At 39.0% G+C, this 22510-nt stretch overlaps 1 protein-coding gene across 3 annotated transcripts; it reads left to right on the top strand.

Moving 5' to 3' along the window:
- The first annotated feature begins 361 nt into the window (after positions 1 to 361).
- On the top strand, positions 362 to 21617 carry LOC108154071 (E3 ubiquitin-protein ligase hyd). Of its 3 annotated transcripts, none has more exons than XM_017284163.2 (19): positions 362 to 518; positions 2052 to 2249; positions 2313 to 2592; positions 2649 to 2866; positions 3021 to 3256; positions 3321 to 3511; positions 9987 to 13439; positions 13498 to 13642; positions 13706 to 13939; positions 17109 to 17581; positions 17655 to 17862; positions 17923 to 18663; positions 18722 to 19702; positions 19786 to 19862; positions 19921 to 20246; positions 20319 to 20525; positions 20579 to 20726; positions 20778 to 21008; positions 21068 to 21617. In XM_017284163.2, exons 1-19 carry the CDS (start codon positions 457 to 459, stop codon positions 21278 to 21280), a joined length of 8622 nt encoding a protein of 2873 aa, XP_017139652.1. In that variant the 5' UTR covers positions 362 to 456; the 3' UTR covers positions 21281 to 21617. The 3 variants fall into 3 exon arrangements, with proteins under 3 accessions (XP_017139652.1, XP_017139653.1, XP_017139654.1); XM_017284164.2 differs by having other exon boundaries at positions 18725 to 19702; XM_017284165.2 differs by having other exon boundaries at positions 3045 to 3256.
- The last annotated feature ends 893 nt before the right edge of the window (positions 21618 to 22510 follow it).

Here is a 22510-nt window from a genome sequence, read left to right on the forward strand (position 1 = left end):
ATTTTAAAGTAAACAATTTATTTGCTGCACTTACATTTCGAAGTCCGTTTAATATGAGGCGGAAAACCGCTGTGCCCCTCATGTTAAGCGCATGTTACAGTCTGAGCTGTTCCATGCACATTTGTGCTGTTATGCGCCCTGGCCAATATTTTTCGAGCTAAATTTGAGCCCCAATTTAAGTGATTTCAAAAGTAAATTGGAAAATTTTGTGAATGTGATAAACGGAGCCTGGCTGATATCATATAGATACCCTATTCCACCGTTTCAATTAAAATCTCACGTTTGCAATATGACACTTATCACCTTTTTCCATACTTCGATTACCGCTTATATCGTTTATATATATATATATATCGATACAACTTACAATATCAATCTCTTTTGGGAAGAACTGTGAACTTTGGCGTGAAATGAAAATTAGGAATATACATTCTTCTTGTTTATTAAAAAACTAAAATGGTTTCTATGCAATTTGTGTTGCAACCTCTTCCAGGCAATGATGATCAATTTATTGAAAGGTAAATATAATAGTGGAGCTGCGCTCATACGCACATGGGAATATAAAATTACTTGTGAAAATATATACATACTAATACGCACACTTATGTTAGCTGCATGTTGTTTCTTTTAACAAGAACCATAAATATATACACAATTTGCATATATCCTTAGATAAGGAGGGTACATATGTATATCTCGTGCAGTATGGCTATAGATATGTATGTACTTCATGTAGGTGTATGTATATACATATGTACATATTTTCCAGAATGTGCACCGAAAAGTATGAATATAATAGTTGAAATCTGTTCCTATCCTTTTTTTCGAAATGATATAACTTAATAATTTTAAGTTATTCTATTATATATTCGTTTAGTTCTTCTATGTAAATTACTACATAAGTCATCTTGCGATCCTGAATACATATCTACATACATGCATACACATGTTTAAGCGCACATATATTTTTAAGTATATAACATTTTCGGCAAACTATGCTGTGAATTATCAAGCTTAATACAAAATGTTCAGAATATTTGTGTACAGCTTTGTTTAATGTAAATACATATATGTACGTTGGGTCGCATATGTATTAGTTGCAAGCCAATCAAATTTTATTTATTTTTTATAGACGGCTACTTCTAACAAATGATTGTTACTTACGCTGTAAAAGACCACGCAAAAAAAAAAAAAAATCTAAAATGTTTAGTTAAAAAATATTGGGATATTCTCCAGGCAATCGTTAACATTGCTCCAATGATATCCATGCTCCAGAAATAATCGTTCAAAGATATAATCGTTAGTATATTTCAACAAAACGCTGACATGGCAAAGACCTGTCGAGGCTTTAAAACTAATTACAGAACTAAATAAAAATACGAGAATTAGGCTAAAGAAATGTTATTTTTAAAGTATAAATATGAAATAGTTAAAATTAAAAATAAAAAGTTTCAATTTCGACGTGGCGAGCTGCGCACAACTTGTTGTTTGACCGATCGTTCCTATGCGAGCAATGTACTATAGTGGTCCTATATGGTCGATTCCAACGTATCATCTGTCTATTTCTTAGGGAAGACTATTATATTGAAATAGCTTTAAAACTAAGAGACTAGTTTACATAAAAACAAACGGCTTTTGTTAAAGTATTGCAGTGTGTGTATCGCAATCCAGCATATTCTTCCCGGCCTGAGACTATTTCTCGGTTCTGAAGTGATTCCCAGTAGCAGGTGGCACTCGACCCGCTATTGGCAGACTGCATTGACCACGCCGGTGCGTCTATTTCCGTTAATTGGGCACAACTGTTCTAGACTGACGCTAAGTTAATGGCTCCGCACTGGTATAACTTTGCTGTGAAAGGGCAGCGATCTTTGATTTAGCTGGTTCCAAGCTGAAGTCTTACGAACAAACGATCAACAATTCGATTTTCAATTATTGTTTATGTTACGCCCTGCCCTATATTCTTAGATCCCGACACAAATTCTCGAATGGTGTTACACTGTTTTAAATTAACGTATTTGTTTATTTATTAACCTTCAAAATTTTTATTGTAGAGTACGGGAAGTTTCGGAAAAAGTGAATCGATTTGGGTATGGCACTCATCGTATATTTGAGCAATTGAAAATTCCAGTAAGAGAAGTCGTTATTGGGCCTACCCATATTGGTGTACTTCTTGAGGATGGTAAAGCATTTCGAGTATCATTTTCTATCAACTCTGAAAAGCTTGATTTGACTAAATCTGATACTAAATGGTATGTTAAGAAGTTATGTATTTTTGTACGATTTTATGTTTACATGGCTTTTTTTTTTATAAGTTCCACAACTGGTGCCGGTGGAACAACCAATGCTTCAAAGGCTCCTTCATCATCGCGTCCCATGGCCCGTTCTAGGGCACGTCTTTTGCGTGCAACAGGCCGGTCAAGCTCAAGTGGTCAAGGATCCGGATCAAGAAGTACCGGTGTAATTATAGGAGGCAGCACATCTAATCGTCCTTTGGTAACTGTACCAGCTACGTATGTCCCAGAGGAACTTATTTCACAAGCAGAAGTAGTTCTACAGGGCAAGAGCAGAAATCTCATAATAAGAGAATTGCAGGTAAGCGTTTAATTTCTACAAACTAATTCAGAAATTATAATAAATTATTTTAAAAGCGCACCAATTTAGATGTAAATTTAGCTGTAAACAATTTGCTTTCGCGCGATGATGAAGAAGCTGAAGATACGGAGGAAGGTGCAGACAATTATGTGCCTGAAGACCTTATATCACTGTTGGACAATGGGTTTAGTGCAGATAATAGCAGCGTTATCATCGATCCTTCAGATGGACTATTTTCAGAAGAAATATTCAGTAACTATTCAAGCATTCGAAAGTAAGTTTAAAAAAACTTCGTTTTTGTGGTCCGATCGAGACGGTTCCAACGCATGATGTGGCCATTCATGAATGATGTATGCAAATTTCGTTAAAATGGTCGCTTAACAAGTCTCGGGCAGCTATATATTATACAACATTTATATTATTTTTAGTTTACTTTTCGACCGTATACGCAGTGAACGCAGTAATTCCAACACAAACGCTGCAGAAAGTAATCAATCAAACCGTTCAACGACATCAGGTGGTCCTATATCTGGAAACAGTGGACTCTCAGCTCAAATATCTGTTAATGCTGATCGCGAAGCCTTCAGTCGCTGGCGGGATCGTCAGTACTACGGGCCGCGCCGCTGGATAAATAAAGACGATTATACATGGGAGAAGGATGCAGGTAATTTTGAAAAGATATATTTTCATTTCATACTTTATAACTTCTCCAAACCATTTTATATTAGATTCTAAAAAAAAAGAACCTTCATCAATGTTGTCTCCAATATGGATATCGGAGGAACTGCAACCATGGCCTGATAAAACTTCGGTCCGATTTAAGACAATCGGAGCTTTATTTTCTGAATTCATTGCACTGTCTGATAATGGAGATTTATACCAATGGCGTTGGTCCGACTCAGAGCCTTATAAGTCAGATGTAAGTGAATGCAAATTAGATATTACTATTATTACTGAAATTGGTAGCTACTAGAGGTTTGCATGAATAGCAAAACACCGGCTAAAAATGGCTAAAATCGATCAAAATCAAAAATAATTTGAAAAAAGTGCTAACTTCGACGTGCCGAGCTGTGCAAAACTTGTTGGCCGACCGAAATATAGCTAAATATATATTTTATATATTCTGACTTTCAACATTCACAATTTTAAAGATGCGAGAAATACGACTGTTCTCACGTTATTTTAATGCAAGAAGTCCTAGAAAGCTACGCATTTGGGTCAGAGAGTATGTACATGGATGCACGATTTATGTTCGCAAAAGCGCATAATTGACTGGACTGGGTCACACTGAAAAAACTATGAGTTGATCAAGTGAAAGAACACTTTTTTTTTTGAGTATACATTACATTCGTATTCCAGTTGAAAAATGCTTCTCAAAGGGATGTTTCAACATGCTAATGAGCCAAAAAATTCGCGAAATTTCGCTAGGAACTGGGTTCCATTCGAAAATATCGACATTCTGCCATGTTTTGCTCAGTCACTAGATTTTAATCTCAGCGAAATCTTGTGGAGAAATGTCAAAGGTATTGTAGCAACTAAAAATTTTTCAACCAGAAGTAAGTTTTTGCAAGTGGTTTAAAAATTGGCTCAAATCTTATTGAAACGAATCAGGACCCTATTGACCCATGCCAGACCGCTGCAAGACCATAATAAAAACAAAATGCATTAAATATTAAATATTTAACCTCAAGAAACATTTAGAACATCTAAAAACGCTTTAAGTTTAAGTCCCGTTGTTTATTTTGATATTCTTAAAAAAAAAACACTATTTTAATGAACAGCGATTTTATAGGTTATTGTATTCAGATTGTGATAAAAACTAAGGGTCTTTAGACAAAATATACAAAAAATATCAATTAAAAAATGGCAAACGTACAAAAAGTTATACCTGACTTTTGTATATGTATTTCCATTTCACATTTGTAAGTGAAGAAACATAAACGATTCTGCTGGTCCTTTTGATTCTGAAGAAATTACAGAGCCGTGAAAAGGTCATGTTTTGGGGAACTTGAGAAAGCAAATTTTTTTGCACGGACCGTAAATAATGATTTTTATTTTTTTGAAGAATAAAACCAATCAAAAAAGAACACAGGAAGACTTAATTTACAGTTATTTTATAAAAACTTAATCTTAATGTGCATGCCCCAGATTTTCGTCCTTTGCGGGGGCGGAAAGGGGTGTGGCGAAAACCGAACGGTCAAGGTCCGATATCACAGGAGTTTGGATACCAAATTTGGTTGCTCTGGCTTTTATAGGTTCTGAGATCCTTGAACTCACATTTTGCAATAGGCAAAGCCGACCAAGAAACCTGTGTGTTAGAGAGACAGAGCGAGCGAGAATGAAATTATTTTCTTGATTCTGGCTATAATAATTATACGATCTGGTTCAGATTTTGCACTCTAAAAGATATAGTCATCCTCTGCGATTCTGCATTTTTGTTTTGTGAATGCCACGAAGCTTTGAAATATACTTGTAACAGTGACATATCCAGATATAAAATGTCGTTGCTCTAGCTCTTATAGTCATTGAGCACTAGGCGCTCATAGGGACGGATAGACGGACAGACAGACAGGGCTCAATCGACTCGGCTATTGATGCTGATGAAGAATATATATATACTTTATGGGCTCGAAAACGATTCCTTCTGGACGGTACACACATCCATTTTCACCACAAATCTAATATAACCCTATACTCATTTTGAGTATCGGGTATAAAAATTCTGCTATTAATCCCACCGCTTTGTATCTTAACCTTACCGTCTGGACAATATTAAGCTTTCAAATTCAATTTTGCAAGGTCCCTTGCTCTATGGCAATGAGCAGCTCCGCCGACGCTATCTTGCTTTTATGGAGGTTGAGCTGCAGCACCCTTAGTGTCATGGGTGGCTAACTCAACCTCACTCGACGGGTTGACTATAATTGTCAGGTCACCGTCCTCCGAGTCGTTCAGCGCAAGACCCTGGGCGGCCTCCACTATGGTTTCAAGACCTAGGTCTTTCTCGACCTCGCCTGACTGAAGGGTGTGCGCATCATTATCCTCGGGGTGGCGCTTTTGCAGTCGTAGGTAGACGCTACCTACGCCCCACTCCATCTTCCCGAACTTGAGATACAAAATATCCTCTGCCTCCTTGCTGATCTGAAAGATCACATGCTGGCCCCCCTCGCTGGGTAATGGGTTACCAGCATGTATAACCTTCCAGTCAGCCGTTGGCACGTCCGAATTTTGCCTCTGCAGCAGCTTCAGTGCTCGCTCCCCTTGGACAGCAGTGAGGAAGAGCAGCTTCGCCTTTGGGATGGACGGGATCAACTCCCTGTCTACCACCTCCAGCTTCGCCCACTCCCACAGAGCTTCCAGTTGGGATACCTTCTGCACCAGCCACTGCCGCGTTGGGTCGTCGTTCCATTTGAGGATCTTGACCCCGTTCAGCCATCCCGCTCCATCAAACGTGGGCATGGAAGTGCTGGGGTCTTCCTCCATTCGCGAGAAGAGGAACTCAACGAGCTGCGCGTGGACTAACTTCCACTGTGCCGCCGTCATCTTCCCATTCTCATCGCTGCGGTCGATCAAGGCCACAATGAGATAGATGTCTTTTGGACACTTCGCTCATGGCCTTCTGTCTCGGCTTCCTCGTCTTCGGCTGGGGGGGTGTCCATCTTGGCCCCGCGTTGCCGCTTGCTTGCCGGAGTGTCTTTGGCAGCACTCTCGATCGAGCGTTGCCTCTTGGTGACCAACATCTCCTCCACCTTGTTGGCGAATCCACCGTTTGTTGCCTTCATCTGGGGCAGCTGCGCGTAGTGTTTGCGGCCCTCATGTACCCGTTGCTCAGCCCAGGCTAGCTTGGATTTCTTCCTTGGGAGATATCCGTCTTGCCCTGGAGCCGGCTCAGTAACTTGAGGGCCGCCTCATACTAAGCTTTACCTTCATCCCCTCCCTGGAACGCTTCGGCCCTTCCCTACGCAGGGAGCTGGTACCTGGTTCTGGCGAGCGGAAAAGGATTTCCTCTTCGGTCTTGCTAATGGATAGCACGCTCTCCGGGTCCGAGTCTGTGTCAACAGCGGCAGCCACGCGGCTCACCCAGCAACGCGTCGTTTTTGTGGCAGTAGTATTACAACTAACATGGCCTGCTCCCACCGTGCCCGAGGTGTGACCGCTGGCGACACGCAAAGAGGATTGCTCCTTCCCGTGCCCGCCGGTGGGCAGTCACGCTTTCCGCCGACGTTTGGGTTGCCATCCCAACCCGTGTTTGCTCCTATCCAGCCTCCATGTTTGGCCCGAAGGTCCATTATGGCTAATATATTTCGGGGGGACCACCCCCTAGCGTTTTATGCCGCCAGGCACCTCTAGCCATGGCCCTGGTTCAGTTTCCCCGAATTTGGATCGGGAAAACGCTGGACCATTGCCTTAGCTAGACACTGCATTACCCCGGACAGATCAAGCGACAGTGTCCATTGCCCAGCTGGCACCATCGTGGAGGGTTCATCTAGAGGGTTTTTGCCAGCTCAACAATAAATAAACAATAAATAGTTAACATTAAACTTTTCAGACTAATGTGCAATTACACGTGCAAAATATTAAAATATCGGATTGTCACCCTCGTCTACCCAAAATGCATGTGTGAATGGGAATGAAATTGGGAGTAGTTGATCAAATTAAAAAAGCCTGTTTTGATACAACTGTCTCCAATTCTAGACAACTAAACAACTAGACAAAAGACACTTATACCACCCATGCGGACATCACACCAGTGAAATACATTTGCGGGCAGCATTTGAGTCATGTTCCGAAGCTACATCAGGTACAAACGTTGCACTCTTTGCCAGATTCAAAGATTCCTGGAAGACTATTGAACAAATCAAGTTTATGTTTGGTGTGACTGATCAGTACGTTGCAGCATTTAAATGACAGAAGAAATTCAATAATTAACTTCTGCCAAGGTTAATCGAGAACTCATGCGCGTACTGATTACGTTGAATTGTTAGAGTTAACTCAAATTTGTTTAGGATTGGTTCCGAAAGGTTATTTTTCCGACTCCTTGGATGCAATGCACCATCCAAGCTGGATGTAATGCACCATCCAAGCTGGATGTATAAGGCGATTTATATCTTTAATATATATTTTTCTAGAGAGAAGTTTAAGTTAACAACGACTTTTCTATTTTAATAGAGCGTTCTTATATAAATTAGCTCAATATCTGGACTTTCAATTTATATGCGAAATGTACAGTGGCGAGAACGTGTGGATACATGTTTATCACTTTCATGGATTCTTTAATTTAGTGAGAAAGAAAAAAAACAATAATTTCAATTCAAAGAGATCCTTTGCCCAAAGAGAATTTAATTTTTTCAAAAAAAGTCCATGCATCCACTTATGCTTTTCAAATTTTTTTAATATAAAATTAAAAAAATATTTTTTTTCCAGAGGGCCTTAGCTTTTGTCACATTTTGAATAAGTTTTGGCATGCTCCACTCCGACTGCACGCGCTCCCAAAAACTCATCGCTTTGGTTCAGACTCTTACTTTTCCAAGTTTTTTAAGCAGAGCCCATCGATGTTCAATCGGATTTAGATCTGGGCTATTGAGCAAGCCACTGGATTAAGTGAGAACTCGAATTATTGGACGACTTTTCACGAATTTAGCCTTGTGCGTCGGGCTACCGTCTTGCTAGAAAGTGATCTCGGATATGGGGTAGACACATCTGTCTACAAAATTTGACAAATTCGTTCCCAAAATATGAAGATAATATTCTTTCTTTTTAACCAATTGGATAACGTCCCATGAGTGGACGCTTACTTCGTCATTTTCTTATATTCTGATAAGTAAGATAACAAAGAATGAAGTTTTTTTTAATTGGATCAAATTAGAGCGAGACGATGAGTATGGACCATTGTCCTGATTACTTGGCAGAGTTATAGGGTTTTATTCTTCTTCTAAGCCCTGTAGTCTGTCAATTCGACCAAGTGCTCCGAAAAAAAGGGACAGAGGAAATGGTTTCAGGGTTAGGCTTATCTTAAAGGACGCTCTCTCCCTGGCATAAGAGAAACTAAACTTCTCCACCTTGTTTCCAACGGCTTTTATTTTACATTGTATAAAAGCATTTACATACATCATTAGATGTGACATGCCGCTTTGGCACCATAGGCCTGACACTACAGACGTTTCTGGTTGTATGGCTGAATTAAGACGCTGAGTTGAGTCTCCCTGGCTAAGAGCTGATCTTACTACTTTTTAAAGCCCCATTCAGCTCCATTCAGCTTGGAGTTTTCCCTCCAAATACTCTACTACTATAACCCGAGCACATCGCACACCAGATTTGTTGAGAACAAAAATCATCGAATTTATAGGTCATCTGTCTTGGGGCCATGACACACATATTTTGTTGTATTTTTTCCGAAATGCCGAAAGAGTATTGTCAAGCATTATTTTAGAGTCAGTTTCTGAGGGCCAAAAGTGCTCTGAAAATTCATAAACATTTTTAAAATGAATCAAGTAATTTTCCATATGTTGTTCGTTTTCTCTTATGATATAAAAACAAAAAGACTCGTTTATAATTATTGACGAATTTTAACGGTAGTTGTAAAACAAATATTCATTTGTGCATTGCTAATTTTTTGTTTGTTTCTGGCTTTTGTTTCTATATTGCATAGCTCGCAAATAACACTTTCGGCGTGTCTGATAAAAACCTCTCATTGACGGACACATTAAGAAAAAGGACTGAAAAGACCCGATCAAATCTGTTTTTGCTCAACTCGCTCTTCGCTCAAGCAAAGACCGATTTCTTCACTTCTCTTTTGTTCCTGTTCTTCACTGAGCATCTTGCCGCGACCAACGAACAAGGTGTCTTTTTCGTATGTATGCGTGCTTGTACGTGTGATGCTTATGGCAACTATCAATTTTTGTGAATTCTATACGGTTTGACTATTGGAGCTTAAAATGAATCGTGAAAAGCAAAACTAAAATGTTCGTTTGCCAATTTTGCAAATAAATATACATATTACAATACAATAGCCCAAAAGATGCGGAAAACATGAATAAATAAACATATACACGAAAAAAAAAACTAAAAACACTTTACTCAGACACTTTTTTGGTTCTGCTAATCTAAAGACACTTTTGCTGCCCGAAACACATAACACAGGCGAAGAGACAAAAAGTGTTCTGCTCAGTGAGAGACCGTGTCTTCGTGGTCTTTTTCGGTTTTGTCAGTGACGAGACAGCAAAGGGAAAAAGTGTTGATCGTCGTTTGCGAGCTATGCTATATTGACATAATCATATTTTTTGCCTACCCGAAAATAAGGCAAACCGCTAATTTCTACCCTTTACTCACCGTTCAAAATATTATGTGTCCTCATTCTGTTTGATAGCATATTAAGAAACAGCCTTTTTTGCTTTCAGGTGGACAATATGTATCATCCAAAAACCTTGGCACTCAACATTAACGAAAGGGTCGTGCATATTTCAGCTAATTTTATACGGTGTTCCGTGGTGACTGAGTCAAATCGAGTTGCCACCTGGATGGACGAACAACTGGGATATCTTGGAGCCAAGCTGGACCATACTTGTTGTACTTTCAATGAATTTATTTCAGATCCAATAACAAACATTTATGTTTGTTCATTGTATACAGTGGTTAGAACGGACAGCAACAACATTTATTGGTGGGGCGTTCTTCCATTTGATCAGCGCCGATATCTGTGGGACAAATTTCGAACAAAAACAAAGAAACCGTTTAAGGTTATTGCAACGGATATTAATGTAGGGGCGCAGGTCATAATGAAAAAATGTCCTATATATCAATCTGGATCAATTGGTTTTACATGTTCCAACGGTGTACCCAAAGTTGGGCAGCTCTTAAACTCGGTTTGGAATTTCACTGATGTGTGTCGTATGAAAATTATAAATATTAGCACACATTTGGGCCCAGATAAATGTCCAGCAACTGGGGTAAACCAAAATATCCAAGGAGCATCTACAGATAAGGATCTTTTGAAGGCAACAGTCATGCAAAGCACAAGCAATAGTAAAAATGGACAAATGAGTTCATCGAGCAAGGAATCAACCGATAGGATCGACATGCCTCCACCACCATCTCCGGCTTCTAGCACCTGCAGTGATACTGGTAGTGTTACATCACACAAACGCACTAAGAGAATGACTGCAAAAGAGGACTCCAACACCAATCAAGAGAGCAGAAAGGACGAAGAGCTATGGCAGTTAAAAGACGTTGTTTTTGTTGAAGATAAGGTCGGCCCGATTGGAAAAGTGCTTAAAGTCGATGGTGACTTTTTAGCCGTTCGGTTTCCAGCATTGAACAACGCCTCTAATGCAGCTTCAACATCCAAAGACGAATGTAAAGAAGACGACTGGCAACAATGTCGTCTGCTTCGGCGCGAAGATGTTCAAGTTTTTCGGACTGTAATGTCAACGCGTGGTCCAGATTGGTTGCAAAAGCAGCCAAAAAAAGTTAATGTTGGTGCTGATACAGCTGGCGTTCAGTTGCTCACAATAGCTGTTGATATGCGAGGTATTCACGTAATCAAAAAGGTACTCGGTAAAATACATTACAGTTTGTACAACTTGTACAACAGTAAGCAGGAGCAAAACTGCCAATTTCCTACAGACTGCGCTTCATTTATTGGCGTTTCTCCTACAAATATATTAATGGCTTGCAATAACGATTGTAGTGGAAATAACAGTACTATTGTGCTCAGAGATGGCAATGGTGCCCTGTATCCATTAGCAAAGGATTGTCTTGGCTCAATAAAGGATCCCCAGTGGTTTGATTTACCCCCAGTAAAATCAATTACCATGGCAACGATACCGCTACCGGCAATGGTTTCTGGATTAAACCTCAAATCAAAGGTGTGCATGACGGCTTTGCTTTTTGACACACAAAAACTCATGCCGCATATACTACGTTGTGATATAAAGAATAGCTTCGCTGCTATAGCCCGGCTTGAAAAGGAAGATCACACTGATACTGCTTCAGTTGTCGAAGAGCGCTGCGATGGGGCTCGTAACATATTCCATGCATGTGTTATTATGTGTGCCCCAACCTCTAACAAGGATTCGCATGCAGATTCTCCTAGTAGTAGCTCTGATAAAAAGACACTTTCGGCTGGGCTTTCGATCACACGTTCTATTCCAAACGCACCAGCATATGTTAGCGGTAACTCTTTTGGAGCGAATGCGTCCACTGCCAGTGACAGCGCTAGTTTCACCACAATGACGGCTGGAATAAGCGCGTCTGGTGCAAGAGACAATCGCATTAATTTGCGTGATATGATGCAACGCCTTATTAATACTGATCAACCTGAGCAATCCGGTCATCCAACGACGAGCGGAAACGAAGACCATGCTTATATTCCATGGCCAGCAGAGGCGTCTTCTGCTAACAATCTAAGCGGGGTCTCATCGCAAAACATCGCAGATGGTATTGAAGATATTTCCAAAGTAATTCCGTCCTCTACCCAGAGTTCCATTTTATCAAGCATTAAATTAGGGTCCCCAAACTACACATTCGATCTATCACAACGCCGTGAGCATGCACTCTTGATTCTGCAACAAATGTGCGCCAGTCCTGCACTACGGCCTTACCTCTACCAGATGCTAAGTACCAAAGATGCGCAGGGTCAAACTGCTTTTATGCTATCCGTTTCATGTCGTGCCTATGAAGCAGGGATTATAATTTTGAACACTATACTCATGCTTGCTGATCAAGATTCTCAGTTTAAGGAATCTATGATATTTCCCAATGGTTCTCCAGCGGATCAATCACCATTACATGTGATATGTTACAATGATACGTGCTCATTTACTTGGACAGGCGCTGATCATATAAACCAAAACATTTTTGAATGTAAAACATGTGGTCTGACTGGATCATTATGCTGCTGTACAGAGTGCGCTCGAGTATGCCACAAAGGCCATGATTGTAAATTAAAGCGCACAGCACCGACAGCCTATTGTGATTGCTGGGAAAAATGCAAGTGCAAAGCACTTATCGCTGGCAATCTCACAAAGAGATTTGCTTTGCTCTGCAAACTAGTTTCTTGTACCGATTTGGTCACGAAATTCAACTCTAAAGGGGAATCTATACTACTATTTCTGATACAGACTGTGGGTAGACAAATAGTGGAGCAAAGACAATACCGTTTCAATGTTAGGGTTCGTAATGTCGGAAATACTACGGGGAACACGAATGGGAACAACACAGCTATATCGAATCGAAAGTCTTCCTCGCTGGACGTAGAAAGTGAAATGCCAGACCATGATCTCGAACCACCGAAATTCGCCAGAAAAGCACTTGATCGACTCCTAATTGATTGGAATGCAGTACGCTGCATGATAATGAGTGGAGCTGAAAAAAACGATATAAATTATCATAATTCTCCGAGCAACATTTCAGAAAGCCCTAGTCCGGATAGTTTCAACACGTTTATACAGACCCAGCAAGGTTCTACACTTCTGGACAAGTTTACTCACAGTTTAATTGTAAAATGCACAGCCGAACATCTTGACACTTTGCTGACTACATTAGTACGCGAGCTACAAAACGTTGGTATTACTAATAGATGTAAGGAGGCTGAGGAAGTTGCAAGGCGCTTCGCTCGCTCCGTTGCTCGTGTTTTCGTTATTTTTAATTTAGAAAAACAACCAAATCCAGAAAAAAAAAAACCACACTCTGCATGCAATAAATATGTTCAAAGCTGTCTGAAAGTTTTTAAGACGTTACACACAATATCTATTGAAGAACTATGTGAGGTTTCTGAAGCACTAATTGCTCCAGTACGACTTGGTGTTGTGAGGCCTACCGCTCCTTTTACAATGTCATCATCAAACCTAGATGTAGGTATATCGCATATTTTCCTTGAAGATGCGTATCACTAATGAAACAATTTTATAGAACTCGGATGATCTATTTAGTGTAGACCCGTTAGCACCCTCGAATGTAGAGCCCCTTTCCGAGAACGTATTGGGACACGATGCTGCAAACGATCAAAGTACTAGCTTTAATATCCAGCAAAACTACGACGTTGTCGCAATGGAAAGTAAGTAACTTCTTTGATTAATCATTCTTATTTAAAATGAATCTACAACAATAATATTATTAGCGATTCGCGATGCTTCAGAATCGGAAGAAGCTATTAATCGAGAAGCAAATTCTCATACTCAGGACGATGATTTGATAGAAAATCAACGAAATGAGGATGGGCTCCAGGATGATGAAAGTGATAATGATTTTACTTTTAATGATGCTGAGACCGAATCAGACTCTGATGACAACCAGAGTAACCAGGAGGTGCAGAGAAACGTTCCAACCGGTGCAACCGCTGGATCCGAAACAGGTGATTGGCTTTACTCTAAAAGTTTTTTAAAAGTAACATTTGATATAAACATACACATTTACTCGTTCTGGATATGGATGGAGAAAAAGAGATATTTTTTGCCCTTTCTAAAACAATATCCAATATCAGCAATTCCAAATGTTCGACTTACGCATACGATTATAATTATTTAATGTATCAGTATAAAGCATGGTATGTTTGGCATCCGATTCGATTTGTCCAGCTTTTGGAAGTTATAGTATATTCAGAAAAAAGCTTCTCAGAAAAGACTCGATCTTTCACTCGGCTTAGCATCAGCGCCGAGCAGCACGGTAATTTGGCCCTTGTATTTTCAGTCTCGAGCTAATCATCGCACCAATTAGATTAACATCCCCACATGTAAATATTATTTTAACTCTCGACTTTCATTAAATTTAAAACTCGCAACAGTTATTAAAAACGCTTAATAGCTGTTAAGCATATATTTACATATTTTGCAAATTTTCTTCAATATATATATTTATACCCGATACTCAAAATGAGTATTGGGGTATATTAGATTTGTGGTAAAAGTGGATGTGTGTAACGTCCAAAAGGAATCGTTTCCGACCCCATAAAGTATATATATTCTTGATCAGCATCAATAGCCGAGTCGATTGAGCCATGTCTGTCTGTCCGTCTGTCCGTCCGTCCGTCTGTCCGTCCCCTTCAGCGCCTAGTGCTCAAAGACTATAAGAGCGAGTGCAACGATGTTTTGGATCCAGACTTCTGTGATATGTCACTGCTACAAGAATATTTCAAAACTTTGCCCCGCCCACTTCCGCCCCCACAAAGGGCGAAAATCTGTGGCATCCACAATTTCGACGATACGAGAAAACTAAAAAAACTGAGGGCCCCATACACAGGAGCCGTGTTCTAAAATCGTACCAACTAGCAAAGTATAGAAAGTCTTTGTTATGTAGGGGTCGTCAAATTCCTTTTTCCTCGTTATAAACCCCCATGGCCTTCTTTACCATGGTCGAAATTTGTTCAGAAAACTTTAGCTTGACGTCTAATATATCACCAACATCATCCACTAGGGCAATTCTCTCAATGCCATTAATTTGCATTTCGAGTCATCAAGGTGTAACAAGGTTGATGCAGTCATATAGTGAAAGAGGTAAACTCTAACAAGTTCGTGGTGTTTGATCGCCGCCTAATAAGCCCTTGCAGAGTTGGAGATATATAAATGCATGTGTTTATTGTATCCAAAGCGTTAAAAAATTCTCGAATTTTGCCATCTCTTTTCGTCTGATTCTCCACTGTGCGACATTTATATGTGAGTGCTTGCAGTAATGAAGCACTTGTAGAAAAATGTTTTAATGGTACCCCCTGGTCCATCGATAAAAAATATTTTTTATCGGACAAACCCCTACACGCTTAAAAACTTCTGGCTTTTCATTGTACGTCTGCTGCATAGTCTTGTAAATTTGACAATGTTCTTAAAGAGACATGGATTCCTCTTCAATTGCCTACTTTTGGATTTTTCGTCTATCAAGTGTAATATTTAAATCAAAAGATTTCAATATAAAGCCCTTTTTGCACAATAAATTCTCTATTATTAACAAAGCTGTCATTTCATTATAATCTTTGGCTAATGTAACTGTTACACACTCCCACATAGAAAATGCATCAGTTTCCCCGTGAATGTGAAAATAGTCGAAAAAATTACGCAGTTTATTTGCCAACATGACAAAAGCGTCATTGATCAAAACTTCCTTGATGATTTTAACAGACCCGCCTCCCTTGCAGATTCTTGAAACTTTCAATGCCCAGCAAATCATTAAAGATGTCTTGTCCCAAAGAGTCAATGGTATTTGCGAATAGGTATAATTTTCGATTGAGGCCAAAAAACGCCATTTACGGTTTTCCCGACTTGATAATGCATCCTTTTCACATTCCAATATACATAAACACAACATGATTTTGCCCCGGCAATTGAACAGGAACAAATGAACTCCACTGCATGATTTCGCAGGTGCATTGGAAGATCCTTTGTATGCCAAGAACTTTAAGCACACACAATGTTTGGATTTCATCAATGTTTTTTTTGTCCAATTAAATGAGCATAACCTTTATCGATGTACTTTTATATATACATATTTGATACTCATTACAGAAGCACAATAGATCTTCTATTTCGAAATTGCGGAAAACCCAGCTTTATCATATCCGTTATAATTGAAAATTGTTGCTATCTTTTTATATCCGAAACTCAAAAAGAAGCGTTGTCGACCCCATAAAGCATTACAAATATATATATATATATCAGCATCAATAGCCGAGTCGATAGAGCCATGTCTGTCTGTCCGTCCCTATGAACCACTAGTTCTTAGAGACTAGAGCTAGAGGCAACGACATTTTATATTTACTGTTACAAGAGTATTTTCAAATTTTGCAACGCTCTTTTCTGCCCCCACAAATAACGAAAATCTGTGGCATCCACAATTTTGAAGATGCGAGAAAACTATAATAATGATAGATAATAACCTATCTAGCAGATTGCCGAAGCTGGATTAGACCAAATTATTATTATAGCCAGAAGGAACAAATGAAATTGCATTCTCGGTCTCTCTCTCACAAATTTTTCGTGTGAGTATCGAGTATAAATGTAGTGTCGCGGCACTAGGTGCAACTCACAACGTTCCTGATCATTTTTTTTTTTTTTTAATTATTTGTCTATGGGGTAGATAGATCAATTTGAAATAAAAAGCAAAACGGCTGACACGACGATCGGCCCGTTGTGATACCGTTGGACTTCTTAATTTCCTTCTCTTCTCCTTAGTGAGACGTGAAAATGTATCCCATCCGGATGCCCATCTAAAGTTTGCTTTCCTTCTCGAAAATATTCCAGAAATTTCGGATTTGTCAATAATGTAACCTTCTTCTCCTAAGAAGATGGACAGGAGTAGAATAGGTCGTCTCTATAACTATATCTGTGTACTTCTTCGGAATTTTGTATTGAGATCTCGGCGTCAAATGGAACGCACGGACATATCGACATCTCTACATTTACCGGATTTTAATATAATTCGTACTCTATAGCTACTATAAATCACATTTGTATGTTTCTGTTGAAACACAAAGAAAATTATAGCAGTTTTACGCACGTAAAATATAGATCTTTAATATTTTATTACTTCCTTTAAAGATATTGGTGTTCTATTTTTGGAGGACGAATCGGGAGACTCATCAGCACAAGAGGAAGATGGTTCAGAAGATGGTGAATCTGATGATCATTCCGATGAATTTAATTTTAACGATCAACAACTTGAACGTCGTAACACTAGTTCAAATGCACGTAGTGATCTAGCTCCCCAGACAATGCAATGGGCAATCAGAAGCCGTGACACTGCTCGGTCATCGGTACGCGTGCCAACGGGTTCCAATTTAGTTTTCATTGACCCGATGGCTTTAAGACGCTCCACAGCACCAGCTTCTACCGCGGTTACTACGCCATCCGCAGAGTCTCATACAATGGCTACAACTGCTAGCAATTTAGCACGGGCATTTGGAATTACAATTAGACAGATTTCTGAACTTATAAGTATTCTATCTTACAATATAGTAAATGATATAGAACCATCATTGAAAATTCAAGGAGAGGAAGTAGTTGCTGTCCAGGCAAGTTATATAATATATATAAACAAAACAGTAATTTAACTTTAAACTAAATTAAAACTTTTTGATTTTAAAGGCATTTGTTGAAAAGCGATTAAAGTCAACATGGGACTGGATGTTTACAGTGATGGACGGAACGGAAGCACAGCTAAAGTTTGGTGCCTATTTGACCAACTATACTGACCCCAATCATCCTCTGCACCCCCTTAACCTTAGCGGACCATCGACCAATAATCAAACACCTACTCCTACCACTTCTACATCCATTGGTGTTAATGTGCTGGGTAAGACAAATTTGTATATTGTAATTTACTTGAAAATTTTATAAAATGTAATTTTCTAAGGATCTAACTCACGTCGAGACTTCTTTACATACTGCCTGTCTCTGATGCGTGCGCACACCTCTGAACATAGAGATGCCCTTCCAGTATTGGATATAACTGCTCTTCGACATATTGCATACGTGCTCGACGCGTTTATTTACTATATGCGCAATGATACAGGATTTTATGATAAGCAGGAAAATATCTCTGGACGTATAAACAATGTGTCACCAATGTCTGAAAATTATGATACGGACGATGAATCAACGAACTTAGAAGAGTTTAGTGACGTACAGCCGTCTACAAGTACCCTGTCTTCAAGCAATCTCGGCACACGCAAACATGCCTTTTTCACTAGATCTGAGTCGACCCTCAGCTTAGGCTGCTCGGCGCCGGACGGCTTTGAATTACCGCTTGATATGGCAATGCCCCTTGCCGATAAACCTCATTTGCTGCAGCCTAATTCCAAACGACAGGAGCTTTTTGCCAATCTACCACTCCTTGTAGTTGCAGGTGCTAATGCTAGTATCGATGACCCTCCTACAAGGCTCGGATTTTCCAATTCCTTAAAAACGGATGGGCCTGTTTTTGAAACTGTCCCATCCCAACAGCCTGTGGAAGTAAAACAAAATCCGGTGAATAGCATCTTAGATGATGATAATATCGCATATGAGGCTGATGAGACTGCAGAAACCAATATTTACCTGCAATTAAAGAAAAAACAGTGTTTCGAAGATTTAAAATCCCGTAAGGACGTTGATGGTACGTTAAATTATCCTTTCTTGCTAACTGTCTCCAAAAACCCATATTTTTCTCTTAGTAGGAAGTCAAAGCTGCCAATTCGATAGAGTGGTATCAATGGATACAGATGAGTTGGAAAAATTAGGCAGTGGTACAAGTACATCAAAAACGACTGATGCGTTAATGGCTACAAGACCAGAAGTTATAATTGCGCCAAACAAAGCATCATTAACGTCGTCGACAGCCGATCATTGCAGCGTTATTGTACTGGCAGGAGGTTCTTGTTTAAAAACGGTTGACTCGGAGCTCAACAGTTCTTCTTCCAATTCCATTTTATTAACTTCGGAAAAAACAAAATGTGATACACTTCAACCAAAGACACCACCGCAGATGTTTGTGTTTCCTATTCGAGGTTTTTTGTTTTACAAAAATACACTTTCGGAACTGCCGTCTTGGAACTTTTTGTTAAGCCGTTGGAAACTAACACTTGATATCTTCGGACGTGTATTCATGGATGATGTTGGAATGGAACATGGGTCTGTATTGCCAGAACTGAGAGGTTTTCCTGTTAAGGAAATGCGTTTTCGACGCCACATGGAAAAACTGCGAAATGGTCAACAGCGTGATTTAGTGTTCTGCAAACTCGAACGAAACCGAGAGACGTTAATTGTTCAAACTTTTAAAGAGCTTAATACCCAATTTGGCAATCAAAACAGGCGACCTCAGCCTCCTATTGCATTCAACAGAGTAAAAGTAACATTTAAAGATGAACCCGGTGAGGGATCTGGTGTAGCCCGCAGCTTTTACACATCCATCGCAGAAGCTTTGCTGGCTAACGCAAAAATGCCTAGTCTTGAATCTATACAAGTGGGGAGCTCGCATAGTAAATATGGAGTGCCGTTTTCGAGTATACTGAGAAGCAGAACCGTCTCCGGATCTAGTCGCGACCAGCCCACATTACAAAGACGTGGCACCAGTAGCAAAATTCTATGGCGAACAGCTCGTGACCGAAAAGTTTTAAATGTAGATGCCAGACCGTATACCCCATCCAACAGTACAGGTAAAGAATATATTTGTAAATAATCTCTTTCTTTTAATTTTAAATATTTTTCAATACTTTTGCAATGCTTACTACTTACATAGATAATTCAATGGCGGAGAGCGCAAACGAACATTTATCTGTTCATTTGCAACAACTTGGAGAACGTTTATACCCTAAGGTAGCCTATGTTCAGTTAATATAACCATTGAAATAATTACAAATGTTTTACTTACCAGATCAACTCGATAAACTCAGCACATGCACCGAAGATAACAGGAATGCTCTTGGAGATACCAACCCCCCAACTTCTATCTGTTCTTTCCTCAGATGAAACACTGCGTCAAAAAGTTAATGAAGCCATAGAAATTATAACTTTTAAGCAAAAGTCGGAATCATGTTCTCAAAATAGTCAACAAAAAAAATCTGCACCAGTAGTGCTAGTCGAACCCGCAGATGACGATAATGAACCATTATTTTACTCTCCGGGTAAGCGAGGATTTTATACACCACGCCAGGGCTTTGCGACCTTTGAGCGCATTAACGCATTTAGAAATATTGGAAGGTAAGACTTTTGCGAACTATTTAATCAGATTTTCGTTTACAGCTTAATTAATTTTTCCCCGTATATGTTTAGACTAATTGGACTTTGTCTGTTGCAAAATGAATTGCTTCCACTGTTCCTACAAAGGCACGTGTTAAAGTACATACTTGGACGTAAAATTAAGTTCCACGATTTGGCGTTTTTCGATCCAGCATTATATGAATCTTTCAGGCAAATTATTCAAAATGTCCAAACAAAAGATGGTGAAGAAACTATCAATCGAATGGAATTATGTTTTGTGTATGTACAAATTGTATTTCACGGAATGCATATTATACAATATTTTTTTTTAGAATTGATTTAATGAAAGAGGAAGGTTGTGGCAACACAGAGTTAATTCCGGGAGGTCGTGAAGTACCGGTAACATCAAGCAACATATTCGATTATATAAGACGTTATACGGAATACAGACTGATTAAATCGCAGGAAAAGGCACTTGAGGTAGGTTACTATTAATGGTACTAGAAAAACATTTTTAATATTTTTTTTTAGGCATTAAAAGAAGGGGTTTTTGACGTTCTGCCTGATAACAGTATGCACAGCTTAACCGCAGAAGATTTACGTTTGCTCTTGAATGGCGTCGGAGATATTAACGTATCAACATTGATTTCATACACTACCTTTAATGACGAGTCTAGTGAAGGTCCTGATAAACTTCTAAAGTTTAAACGATGGTTTTGGAGCATTGTTGAAAAAATGAATATATTGGAACGTCAAGATTTGGTAACTGTTCTTGCATAATTCAAATATTTATATTAACTATTTTTTTTTTTTTATTTTAGGTTTATTTTTGGACAGGTTCGCCAGCCTTACCTGCTTCGGAAGAGGGATTTCAACCCTTGCCCTCTGTTACTATAAGACCTGCGGATGACTCTCATCTCCCCACTGCAAATACTTGTATATCTCGACTGTATATCCCTTTGTACTCCAGCAAATCCATTTTACGCACTAAAATGTTGATGGCCATCAAATCCAAAAATTTTGGATTCGTATAAGCTAAAGAGCACTTCTTTGTTTATAAGTTATTCTCTTTTCCTTGATTCTATTTTAAATTTTGTTTTTGTCTTATAGCAGCTTTTTGCAATTAACCATACCATTCCCATTTTTGATTATGTAAAAATTACATCAAGTTTGATAATTTTTCTCAAATAGATAAATCTTTTCGTAACATTATTGAAAGCGATTGTCGAAATCATTACAGACTAGTTTGGAAAAACTGGAGAAGAATCAAAACTGAAAAAATTCAAGCAAGAAAAGCAATTAGGTATTAGAAAACCTATGTTTTAAATTTGGAATAAAGTATGTTTTCTTACACAAATGTATACAAATCAATTCTAATTTTGCTCTGAAATTGTGTGACACTTTATTTAAAACCTCCATCCGTCGGTTCGTCAGACCTGACCATCACACACTCACTGTAATTGAGATAACAAGATTACAGGATAACACAGCTTGTAGTTTGGTCGTGCTTTACATATAAGAAAACGTTCCAGCAGAATTTGAGGCGATAGCTGTCGATTTCGGCTATCTTCGGTTCGATCCATTCATTATTAGACATAACATACTTTTAATATACGAATATAATAAGCGGATATACATACTGTAGCGGACAGTAAAATGTGGACAGTCAAAAAAAGTTTTTTTTTTTTTTTTTTTATAAAGTTTTGGTTTGTTTTCTAAGAAGAAAGCTCATTAAACTAACTAAACTATATAAAAGGCTAACGAAACATATTAAAAGTTTGAATCCAAACATCCTTGATTTAAAAAGAATCCTTTTATCAAAAAGTAATCCCTTGGGTATTCAATACGAAAAAATTCATTCTAGGTTTTCAGCCCTTTTTAAGTTTACGTAATGAATAAGTTTAATATTTTTTTTAGCCTCTGCGGAACTCATTTTCTACGCGAAGGATTGGTACCTCCTAATTTGCAGATTGATTCGATATTTATATCGTTATACTACGCTTTTTCAAATATTTCTTTCAGTTCAGATAAAGTTTTGGGTCACTGCTTTCATATTAAAACGTTCATGATGTGCTAAAAATTCTCGATCGGATTAAAACCAGTACCATTTCCCGGCCAGTCCAATGTCTTAATTGCAGGTGCGGGTTTTACCTGCGGTGTCAGCTACGCATAGCTTCTAGTCAGGAGTCCTCAGACCAGATACCCTGTTTCCGAGGATCCAGGGCTCCTGAATGAGAACTATGTCGGCTCCACCCTTGGCTAGG

The sequence above is a fragment of the Drosophila miranda genome, chromosome 2, assembly GCF_003369915.1.
Source record: "Drosophila miranda strain MSH22 chromosome 2, D.miranda_PacBio2.1, whole genome shotgun sequence".
NCBI lineage: Eukaryota > Metazoa > Arthropoda > Insecta > Diptera > Drosophilidae > Drosophila > Drosophila miranda.

What these genes read in the sequence shown, in the direction of transcription:
- LOC108154071 (XM_017284163.2), top strand. Translation starts at nt 457, where the DNA reads ATGGTTTCTATGCAATTTGTGTTGCAACCTCTTCCAGGCAATGATGAT. An exon ending in CGACGTTGTCGCAATGGAAA is followed by an intron (nt 13,643 to 13,705) that starts GTAAGTAACTTC and finishes TAATATTATTAG; the next exon opens with CGATTCGCGATGCTTCAGAA. An exon ending in TACCCCATCCAACAGTACAG is followed by an intron (nt 19,703 to 19,785) that starts GTAAAGAATATA and finishes CTACTTACATAG; the next exon opens with ATAATTCAATGGCGGAGAGC.